The 25,073-nt window shown below is 36.4% G+C and overlaps 1 protein-coding gene across 1 annotated transcript in view; it reads left to right on the top strand.

Moving 5' to 3' along the window:
• The window catches only part of LOC149154957 (AUGMIN subunit 3-like), a 690,355-nt gene extending 668,822 nt beyond the window's left edge, over positions 1-21,533 (top strand). Inside the window, exons 17-19 of the mRNA XM_089441741.1 lie at positions 20,542-20,637; positions 20,754-20,891; positions 21,033-21,533. Coding sequence (XP_089297867.1) covers positions 20,542-20,637; positions 20,754-20,882 — 225 coding nt within the window. The 3' untranslated portion in view covers positions 20,883-20,891; positions 21,033-21,533. The remainder of the gene's footprint in view (positions 1-20,541; positions 20,638-20,753; positions 20,892-21,032) is intronic.
• The last annotated feature ends 3,540 nt before the right edge of the window (positions 21,534-25,073 follow it).

Raw genomic sequence — 25,073 nt, 5'->3', positions numbered from 1 at the left:
AGCTTCATAAATGTAGCCCATGGCCAATCTTTCCCCATCCACCAACCTTAGCACCTTAACAAGGGGCTCGGTAATTTTCACAAGCTCTACAGACCTTTTCCAAAAATAAGTGTCTAACACTTTCTTTTTGGTGTCTTTTCCATCTGGTCTACGAGCCCACCGAGATTCAGACCATTCATCAGAGGAAAACATTTTCTGCAAGTTTTTATGTTGACCATTGAGACATTGCAACGTGAGGAAGTGAGTTGCAAATCTCGTAATTGCAGGCCTAACAAGCTCTTTGCCTCCAATGTGTTTCCTCATTAGGTTCAATACCCATGAGTGGTTGTAAATGTATTTTGTAATGCACTTGGCATGCTCTACAGTGTTTTTTACCCACTCCACTTTGCCTATATCCTCAAGCATGAGGTCTATGCAATGTGCAGCACATGGAGTCCAAAATATGGTCTTATATTTGGCCTCAACCATCTTTCCAGCAAGAACATAGTTTGAGGCATTATCAGTGATGACCTGCACAACATGCTGCTCCCCAACTTCCTGAATAACGTTATCCAAAAGCTCAAATAGAAGGATTGCATCCTTTACCTTATCAGATGCATCAACTGATTTCAAAAACATGGTTCCTTGAGGGCAAGAAACAAGGAAATTAATGATAGTGCGGTTCTTTCCATCGGACCATCCATCTGACATAATGGAACAACCTGTTTTGAGCCATGAATCTTTAAAATCAACCAAATACTCATCAATGGAAGATATCTCTTTTTGCAAAAGAGCTCCCCTCAAGTCATGCATACTAGGGCCTTTGAAGCCCTTTCTTGCAGCTATAACAGAGTCCCACATAGCTTGGTAATAAGGTGAGAGAGCAGCATTAAATGGGATATCTGAATCATACCACCATCTAGCAATGTATTGGTGAGAAGTTTCTTTGCATTGTCTTTTCCAATGTTGATCCAAAGTGGGTTGAGAACTTGGTTGGGAGGAAGTGGGATTAGAAGAGGCAATGTTGGCAGAAGATGAGAAATAACTTTGGATGTTTGTTCTCTTTGTTCCTTTTGATGGTTGGCCAATAGAAGGATGAACTTAGTGAAAGGGGTCATTGGTGGAAGGGATAGAAGTGGAGTCTTGAATCTCATAATCATCATACCCACTCTCTTTCATGGCTTCAACTAATTCCCTCTTCCTTGCAATGTCATCTTGGATGGCCTTCTCCCTAGCCTTATCCTCATAAAATTTTTCAAGCTTGGAAATGTATTCTGCCCTAATAGGACCTAACAGTGCATTTGGTGCATCACATGGCTTTATTTGGCCTCTTATCCCAGCCAATTGTTGTTTCAACCTAAGAATACCCCCACCTCCAATAGATTTATGGCATAATTTGCATATCATTTTTCCATCAATTACATCACAATGAGCCCATGCACTGTCCTTTCCTTTTGGAGCCATGTTTGCTTGAAATAATAACAATTTGCAAAGAAATCTGCCATTTAAAAAAAGAATTTGCAACTAAGAAAAATGGAAAACCAAAGATAATTGTAGGAAAACAAATGCACATGCAAGGCTCAAGCTACAAAATTTGATAGCATAGAGCTAGAGAGTTTATAGCATACATGATAGATCATAGAAGTGAGAAGTTTATAACACATAAAAAAAGAATTCATGGACAACAGACTCAAATGAGGAATTATCAAGTGCAAATCCTTACCTGGAAATGCAAACAAGCTCCCTTAGCCTCCTCTTGAAGATGGCAACTCCACTGACAGCTACACACTATCTCCAAAATAGCTCCAACTCCAACTCCAAGATGACTACTTCAGCAAAAACTCCACACTCCCCAAGCTCACAAACAAACTCACAAACACTCACAAACACTCCAAATCAGTTGTGTGAGACAAATGAGAGTGAGAGGGGTCTCTTATAGCTTGGAGAGGGTGTTTTTGGAGGGAAAATACCTTTACCTCCCCCACAAAACCCCTAAACCACAAACCACCAACGCCTTTTTGCATGAATCAGTGGGCATGCCATAAATCGGCCGGTTTAGGATGGAACCGGCCGGTTTGATACAAACCGGCCGGTTCCATCCTAAACCGGTCGGTTTTCACCGGTTAGGGCCCCAAAAACGGCGAAAGGCAAGGTCTGACTGGGTTTTTTGGCCGGTTCGGACCAGCCAGCTTGCTAACCGGCCGGTTTGACCGGTTACCGGTTTTCCAAAACGGTTTTTAAAACATCGGGTGAGACTTCATCACTATGCATATTGCAAACTTGTCACTTATTCAATGTGATCTGAATTACATCACTCCTAGACTTCACACCTCACTGTAGCCTCTTCTCCGAACTGGGTTTCTCTATTTAGGGCACCAAAACTTCTTCTCCAAAACAGTGATCAGAATCTCAAGGATGATTCAAGCTTCTCATTGTCCTTGTCTACCCAAAATCACAAAGGGACATATTCGAGCTTCATTCTGCCATTGTCTACAGAGACATCCGAACTGTAATCCTTCATTAGGCCATCTGAGATCCGAAATTTCCTTTGTTATTGTCACCCGAAAAACTCAGAGAAAGATATCTGAAAATTTGTCTTCGTGGAATAGGTCGAGGTGCCTATTTATAGTAGTCAACCCATATATATTAGCTGACATGATCTAGTGAAGTGTTGTGTCTTGGAATTAGGTGAGCCGACATGATTTCTTGAGGCCGACTTGAAGACAAAACTTGTGCGTGTCTTTGGAGGGCTACTTAGACAATCTAATTGACTCATATACATTTGTTATATCCACAAGAAGCATCCTTCATACATGACATTGACTCTTTTGACTTTAATGACAAATCCCAAGGCTCTCAATGGGAGCCATCTAAATAAAATCTCTTGCTCATGAAACCCATGAAGCAAGCATCACGAGAATAATTTTGTTTTCTTATTTTGATCATTTACAAAACTCATAATTACAAGTCATTATGAAGACCAAACTTAGTTACACTTTTGAAAACTCCCTCTTAACGAGGGAGGTATTCATAATGGTACTTGGTCATTCTCAATCTGAAGAATTTCTCATAAGAAGAATCATATTGGTAACCCATTTGTTTAGCATCATATTAACCAACATTGTTATATAGCAAGGCCTTGACTAACAACTCCATCTCTCCACAAGATCTAAGTTCAATGCTGGCGAGGTCAATGATTTATAGACACCCTCATCATTATCTCTCTCGGAAGATACCCCACCTGGGTTCTCAAGGTGTGCTCCATGAGGACTATTCTTATCTTGGACTCCCCAACCCTCAAAGAATATTGGTCCTCCAAGACTCCTCTTATCTTGGATGCCCTATCTCATCCTCAAAGAGTATCAGATGCGAAATTATTACCCAATCCTCTATTTTGTCTTCCCAAGTAAAGACAAGAGTAATGTGTCTATCTCTCTCTCTTAATTGGGGAGGACAAATTTACTCATTCCTATAGAAGGAATGTACCTAAGCTCCCTCTTGGCTTAGGAATTTCCAAGATTCTTCCAAATAAGAAACTTGTTTCCAGGCTCCCTCTTAATTAGGGACCCACAACAACTCCTGAGGTGGAGATGATGGGACAACCAACTGCTAGAAGAACTCCTTCCTTCGATGTCATGTATTTTCTTTGTCAAGGAGTCTTTTTCTTTTGGGGACTTCTTCATAGGGCATATGCCATCCAACACTTTCATCCATGAGTTAGTCATATCATCATCCTTTCATCAGAAAGTGATCCATTAGTCTTCATTTGGCCTTGCTTCATGTCATGTTGCTTCCCTTGGTAGACCTCCATAAACCCATCCAAATATTTCAAAAATACTTTAAATCAAAATTACCTTTGTGATGGTCTTTCATCATGACATCTTCCTATGTGCATTAGCATCCTGCATACATGTTGACATATTTCCCAAAGATATTCATTGTCAAGGGTCTCCATCTTTTCCATACCTCCATCAGAGTTTTCATATCTTTGTGGGAGATTTCTTGTCAAATCTTCTTGGTCTTCTCGATGTTGATTTCCTTTACTATGGTTGCATATCTCACGATCCCTTCCTTCTTTCCTTCACACATTTCATTTCATTCGCAGGAGTTTCCAGTCAGAGTTCCTTAATTGTAGTCAACCACCTCATACTTCATATGAGGACATACTATGTTGATTTCATCTAGTTTGACTCATGCCTTCTGGAATCCTTTCATAGGAGGAGATTCCTTTTCTTTTATCATGCTTCTCAAGATAGAGTAGTGATCCAAGTTACCTGCAACCATACAACATGACATTATAAAATTGAATACAAGGATACATACCTCATTTACCTTTAGGTCATTTGGGCTTCTTTCAACAGCTTCCTTGATTGAAAAGAGCTTCAACCCCTTGATCTGCTTCATCTCTTATGTCATCATACCATCATCCCATGAATTCCACAAGTTGGAGTTCTTGATGAAACACTTGCTTTCTTTCTAGATTGTTGAACCCTCTGATGAAGATTTTATCAGAGAATCTTGAGGATCTTGCATATCCTATCCAACCGATGTTTCCTTTTGACTTGATGTATGATGAGGCTTGTCCTGGATGACTTCTTCCCTTCCTTGAGTTTCCAATAAGGTTCCCAAGAGCTATAGCCTTCACAGTTGACTGCCATAGATTTTGTTCCACTTGTCCTTCATGTTTCCTTATGGTGATCTCACGAGCTCTTGCTTCTAATGTTTTTCCTATTTCAACTTCCTCCACTTCTTTGGTGAAATTGACTTCTTCTCTATCTTCCTTGTTATTTCCCTTCTTAAGTTTAGGATAATCTTTCCTGTAACGCTCATAGCATTGAATCTTAGCTATGTTCTTTTCTCCTTTCGACAAATGTTTGAATACTTTTTGCCCTCAACCTGTCTTCTTCTATATTGCATAGAAATCACAAGTTGTTGAATGGAATAGGTTTCTTATCCTCACAGACATTTCTTACCTTGTTCATCAACTAGTGTATTTAGAACAATGAAGATTATCTCATCCCACATCTTACAATTTAGATCTTATGAAGATAACCTTTTATCCTTTGATACCTTGAATTTGTGTATATCAGATCTAAGTGATGTGACCTTCTTTATAGTGTCTTCAAAGAATAATTTTACGAGCTTATCATATATCTCCTTTGATGTCTCCAATCTACCTTTGATTGATTTCATAAGAATCCCTTGAACCCCATTGATCCCTTTCCATTTTTTCAGATCATGCTTGACCTTCGGATGGTTTGGAGATTTTTTCATAGATATGATCAATGACTTCACTTTCAGCGAGGACTCTATCTATCCTCCTTTTCCATGCAAGGAAATTCGATGATCCAACCAGATTATAGATCTCCTTGCAAAACGAAGTCATTTTACTAGATTAGATTTATAGAATAATAGATACTTACTTGACAAGTGAAGATAACATCTTCAAATTGATCACTTTGATTGTGGTTCAAGAGGATGTATTAGTGCCCCTTTTGGATGATCTTCTTCCAAATGAAAATCCCTTCTTCAATGAAAGGAGATTGTTCCTTTTTATGATGACAATGCCTTTAGATCTAGTTCCCATTGTTGATGGTGATTGATGAGGATGCTTTGATGCTTCCTCAGATGATCTTCTTCAAGGATAAGGAGGGGATCTTTGCTTCAATGAGAGGGAACTTAACTTATAGCTTTTGAAGATGATGACAATGCCTTCTAGCCTTCAAGATACTTCGACTTCTTTGATGGTGAATGAGTGCAGATCAGAAATGCTTCTAGGGTTTTGAATTTCTCTAAGATGATGTGATCTTTGTCCTTGAAGTCCTTGTCTTGGATATCTATACTTTGGGCTATCTTGCATTGTAGATCTCTTCGACTTGATGGGGGTCTTTGTGGTCTTTTAATGATTACTTAGGGGATCCAAAAACTTTTGCTAGTGTAGAGTGCTTCTTCGATCTAGGGTTTGATTCTTTAACGTAGATCTTGGACTTTTGCTTTGATATCCTTTGACTTGCGTTGATGCCTTTCTTGAGACTTGATCCTTGAATGTCTCTTTGGTTGCATGCCCTTTTTCTTGACTTTGACACCTTAGCTCTGATACCGTGTTGAGAAATCTAGGGCATTAGCATTAGGTGATTTCTCTTCCATTAGTAATTGCTTGTGAATGTCATGTACTTCTTTAGATTATAATCTTCTTGTTCTTAGATTATTAGTGTTCTTCTTCATCAAACAATAACCAATGCATGAACATAAATCGACAAGAGACACAGAATGTAGGCTATGAGCCAGGGCCAAAATCTCTCACTCTTTGAGAGGAAAATCCCACACAAATTCTTCTTATAGAGATTCCAGTTGACGAATACCAAGACCAAGACCAAGACACAAGTTCTCTTGACAATCACCATTCTTCTTGACTCCTCTTCCACTTTGACCTATGAGACCACCATGTTGTCATATTATCGAGACCTTTCTTCTATGATGGCACATATATAGCACCAAGACCCTTACTGAGATTCCACCGAGATTGTGGCACTATGGTGAGACTTCATCACTGTCTATACTGCAAACTTGTCACTTATTCACTGTGATCTGAATTACAACGCTCCTAGACTTCACACCTCACTGTAGCCTCTTCTTCGAACTTTGTTTCTCTGTTTTGGGCACCGAAACTTCTCCAAAACAGTCATCAGAATCTCAAGGATGATCAAAACTTCTCACTGTCCCTATCTACTCGAAATCACAAAGGGACATATCCGAGCTTCATTCTTCCGTTGTCCATAGAGACATCTGAACTTCTTAAGTATCCGAACTGTAAGCCTTCATTAGGCCACCTGAGATCCGAACTTGCCTTTGTCACTGTCACCTAAAAACCTCAAAGAAAGATACCCAAAAATCTGTCTATGGGAATAGGACGAGGTGCCTGTTTATAGTAGTCAACCCATATATATTAGTTGACATGATCTAGTGAAGTGTTGTGTCTTCGAATTAGGTGAGCCGACATGATTTCTTGAGGCCGACTTGAAGAGGGAACTTGTGCTTGTCTTTGGAGGGCTACTTAGACAATCTAATTGACTCATATACATTTGTTATATCCTCGAGAAGGGTCTTTCATACATGACATTGAATCTTTTGACTTTAATGACAAATCCTAAGGCTCTCAATGGGAGCCATCTAAATAAAATCTCTTGCTCATGAAACCCATGAAGCAAGCATCACAAAAATAATTTTATTTTCTTCTTTTCTTCATTTACAAAAATCATAATTACAAGTCATTATGAAGACCAAACCTAGTTACACTTTTCGATAGAGCAGAGAAGCTAATGGTTGTACAGTGTGCTACATCTTGAGCATAGGAAGACACTCGAGTATTTAAATGACACTCAAGTTGATCATTGGTCAAACCAACTTGACCGTAACAAACTTGACCATTTGCTTGGTTTAGAGGGGTGGTTTGGCACTGAATGAACTGAGTCAAACCATGACTTAGTAGGTTTGGTACCAAACTCGCCCTACTTAGTGAAGTGTGTACTAGACTCCACCAATATGCAAAATTCAATCTTTCTTTAAAAAGGGTTGACGAAAAACATTGGCAACTAATGATAATTTATGAATTTAGGCTTCTGTGGTTCATATTTTTCAAGAAAGTATTTTTGGTAAGACCACATTCAAAATATTTTCGTCTATGCGTTACGAACCCTCGATTGTGATTCATCATCAGGACTGAGATGGAGATTCTAACAAGGCATGAAAATAAATATCGTAGAGAGGGAAGAAAAATTCAAATTTCAAATGGTTAAAACCCAATGGTAATTTAATATCAATATTTGTTAAATTTCTATAATGTCTAATAACTTGTTAATTATTAAATAAGAATATTTTAATTAAGAAAGAATTTTAAAAGAAGAAAATATTGCAAGAAAAAAAGAAAGGATCAAAAATAAAAATTAGGAACCTAGAAAAGTCAAACAAGGAACATCATCATAAATAGGTAAAAATAAAATAATACAAAAATTAATAAATAAATAATCCCTAATATCTGTCGGCAATGCATCTCTTACATCTATTTATTAAAAGGAATAGTAAGACCAGTTTTCCACTAATCTTTCATATCCTGAAGATGAACCACAGTTGCTGGTTCGAAACGTCGATCTAAACAAACCTAATGCGATGAATCCGGAAGATAATATACACAAATACAAAAATTAACAAAGGACAAGATAAAAAATTGAAAATTCAATCAAAGAAATGAAAGAGTAATAATTAAGGAAAATTAATCATAAAATTTATTATAGAGAAAAAAGGAAAAATTTTCAAATTAGAAGACAACTATAATATATATATATATATATATATATATATAGATATATATATATATATATATATATATATATATATATATATATATATATATTAAAAATTATTAATAAAGGATAAAAGAAGAATGAAATAAAAGTAATGATCAAAAATATAAAAATCCAAGAAAAGAAAACAAAAAATTAAGAGGGAAAAGAATAACGCTTATTAAATAATTCAAAGTCAAAAAGAACTTCACTTAAATGCTAGGAGAAAATGAGTCTATAAAAATGAAAAATCCTATATAACTAAAACACCAAACGAGAATAATGTTAGGCCCAAAAATTAAATATTAGAAGGACAACATAGAGAATACTAATTATAGGGGGTTTAATTTATTCAAATAATTATAGAACCCAAGAAAAATGAAGGAGCATTTAAATTAAGAGGATAAGAGAAACAAATGGAACGAAACAAACAGGAAGGCTAAAGAAAAAAAAAACTAATCAAAAAAGGAGAAGAAAAGAAAAATCAAGAATATGGGAATGAAGACCCTTAAGAAGAAAGGGTAGGGATTCAACAACTACTAATTTTACACCCATCGTCTCTTTTTAACGTATTGGATCTTTTCTCAATCTCAATAGCTCCCTGTTGTCGTTGCGACAATTACCCTCCAAAATTTTTGCCCAAGTCAATTTTGGAGCCGATATGAACCATCATTCCAAGTCCCCTAGTGTTGTCATGTTGTTTGATTTGTTATTTGTGTGTTCTTTTTCTAGTGTCACATCCTCCTAAGTCAATGTTTCCCAAGTGTCATCACCTAACCCTTAGAAGCGCTTAGGTTATCTAGTCCATGGTTAGGTGGTCTCGTGACTTACCTCGGCTTGGAAACTAGCCTTTACGCCATGCACACACTCAAAAAGCACATAAAAAGTAAACACAAGCAAGAAAAGCACTCTTTAAGGAAAAAGCGCACTTCAAGTTGTGGACATGCACTTGAGTTGCTTGCACTCCTTCGAGCTGAAGAAGTGTGCCCTCCTTGAGTGCACTCCATGCTGAGCAAGTGCACCCTCCTTGAGCGCACTCCTTCGTGCTGAAGACATGCGCTCTTCCTGGATGCATGCATGAGCCTCTTTGTTGCATGTGGGTGCACTCCTAGAAAATAGGAGCCCACTTAACTTCCCTTAACTAATCCTTTCACTTGTCGACAAGTGGCAATCATGCATGAAACATTTTTGCATGTAAACTCTTTTAAATTAACCTAGTTAATCATTCATTTGCATAATCATTCTCATCTAGGTTGGGCGCATAGCTATGGATCAAGAAACTCTTCATCAACCTGCATTACAAGTAAGTTTTGCATGTCAAATCTATTCATTGTCTTTCATGATTTCTTTGTTTTTGCAGTTTATTTACTGGTGTTTCAATTAAATCTTGATTCTGCGAGTGTTAATTTGTTGTCACATGTAGAGACTATGCACATTCCTCAACCTTTCACATTCCACCATGATTATGACAGGATCCATATAAGCTTGCATATCCTTCTTCTTCTCATTCCTATCATGAAATCTTGCTGTCAAACTTGTTCTTGAGCTTTCCTTAGGCAGAGTGCACTTTTGGAACTCGAAGCCCGATCAACCTTGAAAATTGCGCCCAGAATGACCAAGTTTCCTTCTTGAGCACACTCTTTCGTCAGGAATAATTGCGCCCTCCCCTGAGCACATGAACGCACCTTGAAGACTCGAATGATTTTCCTTCGTCCCTTCGGCATGCGCCAATGCACCCTCCTTTCCTTTGAGCTTATGAGCACACCTTGCAGGACTTAAGGATTGAAGACATGTTCCTTCGTCCCTTCGGAGTGTGTCAGTCCACCCTCTCTATCTCCTTGAGTGCGTGAGTGCACTGTGAAGGCCTGAAGGCCCGACAACTCACCCCTTTGACCCTTCGGAGTGTGCCTATGCACCCTTGATGGTTTTCTTCCCTTGCTTGAGCGCATGAGCGCACTGCAAAGCCCGAATGACCCTAGCCCTTCCTTCATGCTTTGAAAGTGCGCCCTCCTAGTTTGCATGATTATTTTCTTGCACATGCAAGTGAGTTTGTACTGTTGTTTATAGATTTTCACGATCGTTTACATTTGATGGCCCTTTGTACCACTGTTTTAAAATTCGGCCGAGTCATTAGTGACTCGACCGAGTTGATCCGAGTCACTAAAAAAATTTACGACCCGGCAGAAATACCAATTCGAGAGGCCGAGTCATGACTGACTCGGTCGAGTTATTGCATGACTCGGCCGAGTCAGTCATGACTCGGTCAACCCGGCCAGTTCTGCAATAACTCGACCGAGTCAATGAATGCAGCCTGTAACTGTTAGCTGAGTGTTGGGGACTCCAAGGTGTTTTATAAATTAGTTAAATGTTATTTGGGGTCCATTCCCCTCTCCCAAACCCTAGTATTTGATCATATTGCTCTACTAAGGCTATGCTATTCATGGTAATGTTAAATTCTTAAAGTAAAAGTGACATTCTCCTTAATCATCATTTTCATCCTTGTACTTAAATTTTTAACATTACCATGAAATGACTCAGGATGTTTGAAAGTGGTTCTGACCTCATTGGATTTCATATGGAGAAAGTAGAATTTTAGATTTCATTCAAAATCCAGTAGACGTACCGGTTTTTCAGGATTTCAGGATTGGGGGATTGCAATGTTTCCATTGAAGTTTGTCATGTGTTAGGGTATGGAACTCATATTTAATCAAGAGCACCAATCCCTCTATGTACCTTGATGTTGGGAGCTTCTGAAAATGTCGCTCCCACTCCCGTTTTCGCTCCCACTCCCAAGTAACACTGAGCCAGATGATGTTGGCAACTCTAGCAGTAGCTAGTAGTACTGGTCACAAAATTTTGTTGTAGAGGCCATTTCTAGCCTCCTTGGTTATGTGTTTTTGTTTTGATCTCTATATCATCATCGTGTATGTATTGGACAGTGCATTGGGTGCCATTTTAATATAATGGATATATTCATGAGCCTACTTTGATCATATGTTGTCTTCTATCTATATTCTAATGTTGTGTGTTTGGAAACATGAATGAAAATCTTTAAAATTATGTGTTTTTATAAAAAAATAAAATATTTAATGTATTTTTTACAACGACCAAGTCATTGAAATTGAGCTGGTCGAGTCGATACCAAGTCGGAGTCGGAGTCAGAGTCGACCCTCGACCAAGTTGGAGTTTTAGAATATTGCTTTGTACATGATTTACGAGATATTGCTGCATAGCTAGGTTGCATAAAGTTAATATTGTCATTGTAAGTGTGCTGCCACAAACAGGTGTTTGAGCTACAACTATTGTGACCCTTTCATCATCTGTTGGAGCCATGCCTCCCCGTAAAGTGACCTCCAAAGAAGTCTTAGAAGCAATAGCTGAGGAACCTATTGAAGTTACCAAGCCAACCATTCTCATTTATGCAGACACACATTGCTTCATTGATAAGTCTACTGAGGTCACATTCTTGGAAATACTGAGAGGAGGGGGGGGGGGGGGGGGTGAATCAGTATTCCTTAACAATTAGCACTTTTAAATATTTTCAGAGCATTAGTTAATATTCAATTATTATTAATGTTTATGCAATAACAACAGTGAATAAAAGAACACTGTAGACACAAGAATTTTAGGTGGAAAACCCCCTTTTGGTCAAAAACCACTTGAACGCTTTTTTAATAAATTCTTTAATCTTCAGCCCCAACTGAAATGAAAGCAACAACTTCCTAGAATTCTAGAAAAGGATTCTTCTCCAGCTCCCACTGGAAGGACGCCCCAATGTCCTGGTTTCTTCAATAGTCAACTGAGTGGATGCCCCAACATCCTAGACCAACCTACCACCCTGAAGTATTCACAGGCTCTAACCCGTATGCACTAGCCTAGCACCTCCCTGCCACCCTACAATGACTGAAATGAGACAAGAGTGTGGATTCTCATACCAGGGAAAACAATCCACGATACAATATGATTTACAATGATTTTGATCGAACACCCAATCACACTATGTCCTGCAACCCAACCATGACATCATCCCAACAGAGACTCCTATACCTCCCAATAATGCCTTTTCGACTCTAGGCAGATTGACTCTTTTACAATAATGACTCTTCCAATGATGACACTTTTGTTGTTGACTTGTTGCAGCAGTAGACAAAGACTCCCACTCTTGATATAGGCTTGGACCCTAGACTTGTGATGGACCAAGTTCTAAGTACAACAACTGAGACCATTCTATCAACTATGACAAGACAAGTAACATGAACTTACAACATCATATAGATTTAGCAGACTTGGTGTAGCATCAAGAATATGTAGCATCAAATGTGTAGTATCAAGAATAGGACATCTGAAATGTGGTTATCAAAACTAACTGTGACATATAGAGACATAGAGATATAACCGAGACCCTGCATGTACTTACGTTCTCCTGCAAAAACATATGTCAGAGATGATACTCATATTTCAAATGTAAACAATAATCATACATACCTTTTTGTAGGATACTTACCCTTGACTATTGATGTGTGGTCCTTACTGCAGTGATCTTTAAATGCATGTTTTTTCTTGCCTTATAGGAGCTCGATATTGAATCTGTTGTATCTATGTAATTTCGGATCTCCAGGGTCTGAAATTTCGTCCTGTGGTAGACCTTTGAGTCCTCTTTCCAACCCCACAGGTCTAATCAAGATTGGATTCTTTAAGAAAGAGTTATGCCTAATCTCCCACGATGACCTGATTATAGATTGGTTTAGTAGAGCGACCTTGTACGAAGTGCCACATGTCACCATTGCGACCTTCGACCTTGAAAACACTACTCAACAAACTACAGTTTGTCCGCTTTCTATGACTATTTACTAAATTTGAATCCAATGCTTAGAGAGAAAGTTATGGCAATTTTCCCAACATCACTTGTTTGACATGGAATTCGGGAGCCTGCAAAAACCCTAAATTCCTTAGATCATATCTTCGAAAATATAGCGAACCAAGATTTGAAATTTGGTCACGAGGTTCATCAAGATTTCGGCTCAATTGGGTTTTAATTTCAGCTTCTGAAGCTTTGCAAAAAAAAAAATTATAGCAAAAATTCCACGATGACCTGTTTAAAACCACAAAATCCCTACTAGAGGAGGATATGAAGGTCATTATGTATATGAATGTCTTGAGTTTGGGTCAAAGCTATCTCAACGAAGTTCAACATGGCACACATGCATTACAAATGAGCTCCATGAGGAAGCAAATGATTTATCAATTTGATGAGCATTTGTCCCATTATTAGTTTTTGTCTTATACAACCACCGTCTCATATGTAATTTTTACTATGTAATAAATGGTATGTAATGAAGTCCAAGGGACACATGTGGAATGTGAATAGTCACATATGGAATGTAATAAGTCATGAATAGAATATAAACAATCATAGGAGTTGAAGAGTCATGAGGAAGCTCAAAGGTCATTGTTATTTGTTATAAATAGATCCTCATAACTCAAGCTAAGGGCGTGGATTCTTGGAGTCTTGCCTTGGCTTCTCTTTTAGTGCATAGGAGATAGATTATTCTTTGGAGAAGCAAGTTGTGGCTTCATGTTCCACTATTGTATATAGTGTTTCATCCATGTAACAATGTACTTAGTATCTTTCACTCTTAATCAAAAGCTCTATGAGCCGACACTTCTTCATACATGTATCGTAGATATAGTAAGACTATTCTTGTTATGTTTATGATATATGTTGTTTTAATTACATACTAAGTGAATGAACTAATTCGTTGCTTAGCTATGGTTGTTATTGAATGAGTGTCGTTATGCTTTAATGATTGTTGTTTATTATGTGGACTAATCTGTAGGTAATCAACAAGTCTTTCTCTTCCTTCTCGGGTCCCCCTTTAGGATAGTACTACTATTTTTCTAACCGAAGGCTCGTTTTCCTTTTACCAGTTGTGGATGTTCCCTCGTGCACCTTACATTAGGTGTCTCACAAAGCTCACATACTTGTTGCCCCAAAGAGGTGTTGCATTATCTTGTGCGTAATCATAACCAAGGCATATCTTTGAAACCTTTCCAACGGTGGCCGAACCATATGACTAGATGGGACTCCTACACCAAACAGTGTGAGGTCTAATTGGGACTTCCAATCAGGAAGATCCCCTTACAATGTTGGCGAGATCCAACAACATCAACACCTTAAACTTTCGGTAATGGAAGTGATCAATCTTTGCAATGACCTTGGCTTCTTCTAGACATATATGGTGTTTCGTTTTTTTTGCATGTTATGCCAAAGCTGAGGAACGAGTTCTACAATGTTTGATGTCTATTACATGCTCATGAATCCTTTGATTAATTGAGCAGCCAGTTTCTCCAATGTAGGAGGTCCCACAAGAATATGTGATCATATAAACACATTTAATACCTTTAGGGTCCACCGAGTCTTTGGTGGATTTTAGGGAACTTTGAATAGTGTTTAGGGGACTAAAGGTGGAATTGGTTTTGTGCTTCTTCAGGATCTGAGCAATCCTGTCGGTGGTCATTTGGATAAAGGAAAGATGAACACCAAAAATCAGATCTAAGGGGTCTTTCTTTCTCCTAGAGCCAAGGCTCGCTTTGGTTAATGCTATGAGACCTTGGTGCTTATTGTAGCCATTCTCTTTGAAACCTTTGAGGAGATGGGTTTTCTCATTATCTAAGTGACTTTTGTAAGAAACCCTTAAAGCACGAGTAACAAGAGTGTTGAGAACTTCCAGTTTTTTAGTAGGATAATGATGGGAGTTGGCATGAAGATATTGTTATATGTGAGTCTTCTTATGCAAGACTTGGCGAGAGAATGAGCTATCATCTTTCTTAGAGATAAGGACATCAAGGAAAGACAAGCTACCATTAACTTCTGGCTCCAATGTAAATTTAATAGAGCTGGATTGATTGTTAAGATGTTGAAAAAATAAATCCAAATTATCACACCCATTAATGATAATGATAATGTTAAACTCCACATTTCTTTTATCTTTTCCTTTCTATGTCAAATTTTACGTAAAATTTTAATATTACTATTATTTGTTTCAGGATGTTTGAGAGTGGTTCTAACCTCATCTAACTTCATATGGAGAAAGTAGAATTTTGTAGCCCATTCAAAAATCAGTAGACTTAACAATTTTTAGGAATTTAGAATCAGTAGGATTGTAACATTTTTATTGGATTCTATCACACATGAGGGTATGGGATTGGCATTTAGTCAAGAGCACCAAGCCATTTATGTACCTTGATGTTGGTGATATTGATTGTTGAAATCCTCTATGATGGCCTTAACAAAAACGTACCTTCACTCAAACCAAAATCATTGATTAGGCATGTTAAGCTTTTTATACCATATTATAAGGCTTAGATTAAGTATTTTCATCAAAATAGGGTGGTTTTCATAAGTGTCCCTAGAGGATTGAGGTAGAAGCAAAGGCTAGACAAGAGGCGAAGTATGATACTAATGATGTGGACCCCAGTATAAACGATGTTGGAACATTGCTTGTCATTTGTCTTATTTATTCATAATTCTTTCTTTTAAAGTTGATGTTTGTAGCTCTGATAGGTACTTCTGCACAAGTTTAAGTGTCAAGACATGTAGAAGTTGTCGAAAGTATTTTTTTAGTAAATTCATTTTAATTAGAAGAATTATCAAAGTGATTAATCTTTCTCGTTGATTAGAACTTAATCTGATTTGTCAATCTCATTGAGAATTTAGGGTTTTGAAGACATACTCATCACCGATTAATTGATTCGATCAATATTTGAAGATTATAAAAGCAAGGCTAGGTGAAGGAGAAAGACACACTAAGTAATTGAGACACAAAGGAGAATTGCTCAAGGAGATCTCAATTGATTGGGTGATAAAGGAATTTCATCTAGGACGACGAGAGAAATCCACAACAAAAGAATGAGCCCCATGCAAGTTGTACAACAGATCTACAACAACAACGCACAAGCAGCTAGATGTGGGAGGTTGCACATAGGTGAGGGGGGCCCCAAACTGCGTGAGAGTAGCCAAGCGAGTCACACATGTCGTGGGAAGATCAGGAAGGCTACACGAGTTACAACCAAGCCATTCACTACACGTGTCGCATAGGTTGAGCAACTAGCAGGTTGAGGGGGTGTTTCAAGAGTTTCTGGTGGGTTGTACAAGTGGCCAATGAATTTCAAAATATTCGCTATAGTTTGTAATTTTTTTTCTTTTCTGTGACCCGTTTTCCTAGTAGAGTGCTCTTGTAAGATTTGATATTATTTTTAATGAGGAGCTTATTTGAAGTGCAAAACAGATTTTTCTATATGTCAGTATAAATTGTTTCATTTTTTTTGCTATAATTTTTTATTTAGTGAATTAAAGATCTTAGTGTGAACATTTTTTTCTATGAGTTGTATTATATTTAATTTTCAGCAGAAATAATTTGTCAAGTTCTGAGGTTAGACAATTTAACACTATAAGGTTGTCAAGCCATGAACCCCCATACGTCGATTACTCCACCTCCACCGCTCATGGCTTGGAGACAATTGGAATAGTTTAATTACATGTGTGCAATGAAGTTGTTAGTCGATAATAAGGCCAATCATTTTAGGCACACTTTTGTTATCATTATGATTCACCCTACGTAGGAAAATCATCTCACTTGGAGTGGTTGCACTACAACATTATTAAGAATGGAGGCCCTGAATTACTCATGGTATGAAGTGTCCAGAGACTCTGCAATCAACTTCGACCTCTTATCGTGGAGCTTACTCCAAGTGAGTAGCCTTGTGTTCCTTTGGATTTTCCACTATTTCCATCTTTTTATTTGCAACTTTGGAGGGTTCTATGACCTCCTTGACAACCTCTTCCCTTGCTTTTTCCTCCAAGTCTACAAATGTTCATCTCTTGTTTCCTCTCTCCAGTTCAACAACTCTCCTTCAAATACTTGTCTTTGATCTTTTGATGTATCCCCTTCCTGTCCATTTTTAGTTTCTATTAAGTATTGTTTGTTGTCAACTCCTCTCTATCCTGGCATTTTGTTCCTTTGACTCTCTCATATCCTATTCCTTGTGTTTTATAATGCCTTGCTAAGGACACTCACTTTGGTCGAGATTGCGATAAGCGTGGGTTACCTCGAACCTGAGCCTAGGCCAATGCGGAGGGCCTATGCTAGCCACTATTGGGAGTTTACCACTTGCTCTACTCAAGAAAAGATAGATGTTGTAGAATGAGGCATGGGTTGAAAACATAGATTTCTATTAGACAAAGGTGGAGGAGAATGTTGGGCAGTGGGTTCCTGACTTAGGAAACACCTATCCCAGACAAACACAATACATGCAAACAATGGATTTGTATTGGCAAATAAAAACCATAATGGGAAAAGTTTTGGTTGAAAGAAATGAAGCAATAGGAAATATTTTTTTGCACTAATGCCTTGCAACAACAGGTCAACAAGTTGGATAACAAAGTTCCAATGTTAGTTAAGAAATTGGCGAACTTGGACTTCCACAACAACAAAGATGATGATTGGGCTCCAGCTCCCACCCAATTGGACACTCCTTATGGTTAACTATGGTCTTGTTTATAATGTTTTTGTTACTTAGGAGAATTTACAAGCAAGATAGCCTTGCAACTAGATACTATTCTCTTTTATATTCTAGCTATTTAGGTAAATGCAAACTCAAGTACAACTTGTAATGCTTCGTTTTCATTCAGCGATGCAAACATAGTCCAACTTACCAAAAAAATGCTTTCAAAGTTTTAATAATTTTTTGGAATCATTGTTTGAAATCTTTAAAATTTATTTTTTTCATTAAAATTTAAGTATTCTATGTATATTTTAGTAAACCAAGTCATTGAAATTAGATTGGCTTGAGTCAATCTAAGTCTCAGTTGGCCCTCAACCAATTCTAATTTTGAATCCATGTCTAACTTTTAAAACATTGGTTAATCTTGTCACATATAAAATTAATAGGGAAAGAAGTATGCATTAAGAGATAAATTGGTTTCATTGCATCGAGAGGCGCTCTATAGCCCAGTATGTGGGAGATGTTGTAGTGAAGTGTTAGATCAAATAATAATAATAAATAATGGCAGTTTAATTAAAAATAATAATAATAAGTAAAAAGTAATAAAAGTGTTAGGGAGATGTTGTCCCATAATGTTACATTTAAAAATAATAAAATAATACTTGCATTAACAAACTGAAAAATAGTAATAACAAAAAAATCTTTCGATGTTTGTCATAAATAAAATTCTTCAATTTCACCTTAATTTTACGTAGAGAAAGTAATTAAAGTAAAAAATTTGTAATTTCGTCAATGCTTTCTAGTTTTTAGTACAAGGGAGATGTGTAATTCCTTCCCTACGCAATATGGATTTGACATGAGGCGTTTAAAAATAATTTTGATATTATAGTCCAATATGAAAGAGGTGTAATTTATTCAATTCTTGATATGGAGTAGATATGTGGCATTTAGAAAATATTAATAACAAAAAAAGAATTCATTGTGGGTTATAAATAAAATATTTCAATATTTATTTTGTGTTCAGTTGACATGTGGTATTTAAAATCATATATTATTAACAAAAATATATTTTAGTGTTAGTCATAAATAAAATCTTTCAATGTTCATATTAAGTAACATAAGTTTATATCAGGTTTATATAAAGAAAGATAAATTACTTGAATTAAAAAAAATCATATGTTTTTTCTTTCCATTGTGAGGGAGATGTCTAATTTATTCTGTTCTTGATATGGAGTTGATATGTGGTATTTAGAAAATATTAAGAACAAAAGAAATTTCATTGTGAGCTATAAATGAAATATTTCAATATGCATGTTAAGTGAAATATTTATTCTTCTTGTTTTTAATTTTAACTGAAAATTTTAGTATTAGAAATCTCCATAAGCCGTGCACAATACCTCATCTGTACATCAAAGAGCATAATGAGCCATAGAAACAGACCACAATAGCCGAAATCGGGAATGTTGTTCTCTATACAGTTCAGAATTATCTAGTGGTCTATAAGTATAAAGCTTCTAGTAACATCCTTAAAAAACAAAATTTACATTTTATTGGGTACCAATCTATTTTCTGTGTTCTGCTGCTGATAAGTATTTATTATTCTCTTGGCCATTCTACTCTTCTATTGTTATGTTGAGGTTGGGGACCTCAGAGGAACCTCCACGTAGATCACTGATTACTCCACTTGTTTTCATATTTCGGAAGGACCCTTGTGCTTTTGTGCATGATGATATTCCAGTTCTTTAAGAAATCAAACATTTATTTTTACTGTTATTAACCACCAAGTCCGCTTTTGCTAATCGAACTCTATGATTGGCCAACAAGTCAGTGTTTGTATTGTTATGTCTTAGAATATCAAAGGCTTCATATTGTTCAAATTTATGAAGCAAACTTCTTATTCTTGCAAGGACAATCTTCAATTTCAAATTACCATGGAGGAGAATTTTTTGTAAATAAGAGATGAGGAGAGAAGAGTCTCCTATTATAGTTAACTTGGTGACTTTTAATGATAGTGCTTGGAGTAGGGCTTGATAAAGGATATAGGTTTCTGCTTGATTGCTTGAGGCTGAATCCAAACCCCAAGAGTAAGAAATTTCTTTTTTTCCTATGAGGTAATATATTACCTACCCCTGCCCACGTTTTGCACTTTAAAAGACATTTCCACCTCAAGAGATTTGATCCCTCTGGTCGCTTGATAGATCTGGGTTAACATCGATCTATGCTGGTTTTATTGAGTGAAAGTGTTGGTGATTGAGTGAAGAGTCAAACTACCATAGTAAAGATAAGGCTTATATCTGTGTCTTTAGCTGTACACATGAAAGAATAACCACTGTGATGGCTTCAGAAATAATAAAGATTCGAACTTGAATCTGAGAATTCTGCACCTAAAATATTCCAACTGGATGAGAAAAACAAAAATTATAATTTTTTTGAACTGAAGGAAAAACAAAGTGGATTTGCTATCTGATGTAGCTATCTGTGGAAGTTTGAATGCATTGGAAAAAATGCAGTCAAAAGATTAATAGGCAGAAGCCTGTTACAGAAGTTTTTAGATCTGAAGTCTAGTTTGTTGTCTGTACTCTATGTCCATTGTGGTGTACAATTTCATCTTTAATAGTCACTTTTTTTTGTATTTTTTTAGTCAAAAAAAAATTATCTGCAATAAGCTAGTTAGGTACAAGCTAACCCCACATTCTATGGACTTGATATAAATTGTTAGCCTCTCATGAAAGAGCTTGCCGAGATGGAGAAGATCAACTCTCAACTTTCAGCTGCTATTGAAGAAGTCACACGTGAGCATCGTGAAAAGGCAGAGGTAATTCCATTGGCATGTAATTAGTATATATTATTTGTAAGAATACATTATTTTCAATTGGTAACTGATGTTTCAAATTATTTACGATAGATGGACCTGGTTTTCATGTTCTGCAGATTGTAAAGCATCATCCACATGAAGTGGGGCGAGAGAGACAAGTCTTTGTGGACTTCTTCTGTAATCCTGATCGCCTTAGAAACCAAGTTAGAGAGTTGACTGCAAGGGTTAAAGCACTGCAAGCCTAGATGTTTTGGGTATGCTATATTGTCATTCACGTTTTGTTTCAATTCAATACCAGTTAGAGGAATTTTGTATTGTTTCTAAATTTACATCATGAACATTTCACTAGTGATGTTACCCTAGTTTGTCACATCTAATATTTTGTTTGGTTCCAGGTGCATTATTTTGCCATCATAAATGACTTACTGTAATCTATTTAGTTTTGCTGTGCTATGATACCGACTTTTATGTTTCCAATCGGGAAGCTCCTTTCTTCAGTATAGGAAGTTATGTTCTCATTTGTATTATTCAATTTGGTCTTATATTTGAGGAGGGAGTGTTTCTACTGTGCTCAACCTTGATAAAGATTGCACGTTGTAAATTAGATGGTGTTCTTCTGTGATTTGAGGCAATATTGGATATTTCTTCAGGCAATTTGTTTCAATTTTAATTCTCTATCAAGGAGGCCATACCATTTTGTTGGAGAGGAGTGTATAGTGTTTTATAAGATAATTCAGAATGTATGTAAATATGTAATATACTTCAGATCCTCAAATGCAGAAATTCATAAAACTTCCTACGTTCTGTCAAATAAATGTCATCATTGGTGGCTTTGTGAGGCAGTATGTTTTTTAACTTGTTCAATTTGGTTTTGTGCCGAGGAAGGACGGTGCTTCTATTGTGCTCAATCTTAATAAAGATTTCGGGTGGTAAATTATATTGTTTTCTTTTGTGATTTGGGGGCAGTATTGGATATTTCTTAGTAGGAGTTGTTTCAAATTTAATTATATTGAGAAGGGCATTCCTACATTTTGTCGGATGGGAGTGTAGCATTTTTAAGATAATTCGTTACATTGATGCAAATATGTAATATACTTCAGATCCTCTTAACGCAGAAATCCATAAAGCTTTTTACGTTTTGTCAATGAAATGTCATCACTGGTGGCTTTGTGAGAGTATATTTTTGTACAGTGTACTTGCTTTGCAATGTATGGTGCTTCGGATATGTTTATGGGATAACATTATGATTTTTCCTTTTTTTAAAAGGCATGATGATACTAACAAAGAGTGATATTCTTAGGGATGAAAGGAGACTGCCATTTCGATGCCACATATTTTCTACCTGCTAGCTTCAACTCATTAAAATTTAATAGAAGACTTCTACTCAAAACATGTGTTTTCATTGCAATAATATTGAAGTAGATGCCACATATTTTCTACCTGCTAGCTTCAACTCGTTAAAATTTAATAGAAGACTTCCACTCAAAACATGTGTTATCATTGCAATAATATTGAAGTAGAAGGGGTTAGAATATTAATTATCAATAAAAAATTTACTTTCATGCAGACAATGAAGTAAAATAACTATCAACTACATGTAACAAGCCATAAGATGTACTACAAACTATGAATCCATAATTCAACATATCTTTCAATTCTTTAAGTGTTATTTAACATAACTTCAAAAATCAATGCCTTGGGCTTCTCATGTAACCTTCATCAAAGCCATATCCCAACATGGAGTTGATAGAAATGAAATTCACTTTATTTCATCACAATATAACTGCATCATCCTTGTAAGAATCAGGAGATAGGAGCATGCATGAAGACTCATTCAATGATTTTGATGGCCATTATTAATTTTAGAATGAAGTCTCTTTTTTAGCTAGAATTTCAACCGTCTGAACCAAATTTTTTGAACATATTTTTGTTTATAGCTAGGTAACTGAGATGCAGATTTAATTTTGGTCCGTGATGATCGAGTTTTAAGATATGTACAATTTGATTGTTTGCTTCAATTTTTATAAATGATAAAGAATGTCCAAAAATAAGTGTAATCGTCCTTGTTTTTGAAAATTATATGTTCTTTGTCATTTCCAATTAAACAATACTATTAATAACATAAATTCTCCAAGCATATCAAATGAGTCTTCTTGCAACTTTTCTATAAGATTAATGTTTTTATATCATGGTTTGTAGGTGGCTTTCTTTTTGTTTCAAACAAAGGAGGATGCAAGGAGAGTTTTAAATGGTAGTAGGTTTAGGGTTCATCATACTTGTCCTAAAAACCTTACCATACTTTTTTTGATCCTAAAGTCTAACATCTGTAAAAGTTTTAGGCCTTCCATTGGAATTCTGGACATTTTTTTTTGGAAAAGCTAGATAACACATTTGTTAAGTTAATTATGGTGTACCATTCCTTTAAAACTAGTGTTTGTATGACCATGGCCAAAGCTTCTTGTGGATAAATATAAAAGTAAAGGGTTAACCAAAAGTGTGGGAATGGAGATAGGTAGAAAAGTTCATTCGGAGGAATTGGACTATACATTCCTTTCTAGTGTATTTAGTGTCATAGCGAAGGTCATATTGACATACACTATTCTAATCCCTTCATGAAGAAGGCTTGGAGAAAAATTTATGAAGTGGGGTAGGTTAGTTGAAGAAAGGGAGGTACCATCGGGAGGAGCAAAAAATGTTATTTCTATGGTAAGCACATGTTGATCGAAAATAAATTCAAAAGACTTCAAAGAAGATTCCATGAATGCTTAAGCTTTTGACTTTAGGACATTTGCCCAAGTAGAGTGGTAAGTTGTAAGGGAGAAGCTATCTTGATTAATGGAAGAAACAAGATCTGCTATATTGTTGGGGTGTCCAAGAAGGTAAGTCCTCTTCATTACTTTCTCCCGTAATCTGGAGTATTGAAGTTTTGGGAACTACGAGGATTAAATTTGTCAGGGAATAGTTTGTTTATGGACCCAATTCCTTAGTCTTTGATTGAAAGTGATGATGTTAAAATTGGAAACTAGGGCCAAATTCCACTTTGAAAAACTCATTTGATGGAGATAATTATTGTATTGAATTCTTCTTTTTGAGAGGACCAAAATCAATCTAAAGAACATCAAATTTGGATAAGGAGAAATGTGTTTTTGAAATTATACCCTCTCATATTCAAATTGTCAAGGTCAATCTCCACTTCATGTATACTCGTCAAGCCCAACCGACATGTCTCTTGACCCTCTCCAATATATATATATATATATATATATATAGAGAGAGAGAGAGAGAGAGAGAGAGAGAGAGAGAGAGGTGTCCTCCAACCTCATCTCACACACTAAAAGGGCTTCATTATGTCTGAAACAAATGGGCTCTTGAAGGAGGTCAAAGGTCTACTTGTTTTTGGGTTTCTCATCTTCAACAAGGCTGAGATTTTCTTACGAACATCCACAAGACTTAAAGGAATTTCTAGTTAGCTTGTATGGTCCTACTCGTCATTGCAAGACCAAATTCTAGAATAGTAAATGAGGTCGAGTTTGGGTATAGCCTTTGTGATGGTTTGCTCCCCATTTAAATGACTACACTTCCTATTTACTACTTCAGGAATGATCGTAGCCCTGCTCATGCATAAATCACGAAGTCGAGTATCTTATCAAGGGTTTAGACCAATACTAAGGGCCAACGAAGGGCATCTTCTTGTATTATAGGGTTAGCCACAGTTGAAATGTGGTGTTATGAATTGGTTAAGACAAGAACTTACTGTAAGCAGCCCTAACCAAACAATGAGTAACTTCAGTTGACAATGTCTTGGAGTTGCAACTTTGGAGCCTCTCTATTATCTAAAGTTGGAATTTCAAATTAGCAAGTCACTCTGACTTTGATATTTTCTTCTCTCTCTCTTTGCTGAACATTTGATATTGATAATAAGAGGATTTGATCAAGGGTTTTTCTTTGGCTTGTGCCATATTATTGTGTCCTCTTGTCTTGGCTCGTCTCTGTCATTTATTGCATATGTTCTTTCTTTAGTTATTGTCAATATGATGATGATTCATGTGATTGCTAATGGATTAAAAATGGGCTAATATTGAATATTGAAGTAACTATCCTAAGCAAAGAACATGTTAACCTAAAACTAACATGGTATCATAGTTATGGAGAAGATAAGCCCAAGAAAGAGTAAAAAAATTCTAAAAGAAGATCTTCTCAGTTTAAGGCTTCATGGATGGAGCTCTTTGTTGCATTGACTAAAATTTTGGGCATCATCTCAAGCCATGATCACTATGACTAAGTAATCAAAGAGTTCATGACAATAGGACTATCTCTTTGTTTTTTACTAAGTTTGAAGACTTGCCTGTGCATTTATTTATGGAAGGATATTCTGTATGAAGATCAAAATCTTCTATGACTTTGGACATAGGGCCAAGACACTATGGTGCCTTGTT

This window comes from Pinus tabuliformis, chromosome 9 (assembly GCF_031772625.1).
Source record: "Pinus tabuliformis cultivar Carrire ecotype Pingquan chromosome 9, CPIR1, whole genome shotgun sequence".
NCBI lineage: Eukaryota > Viridiplantae > Streptophyta > Pinopsida > Pinales > Pinaceae > Pinus > Pinus tabuliformis.
The sequence above is the reverse complement of the archived record's forward strand: the minus strand, read 5'-3'. Positions and strand labels throughout refer to the sequence as shown.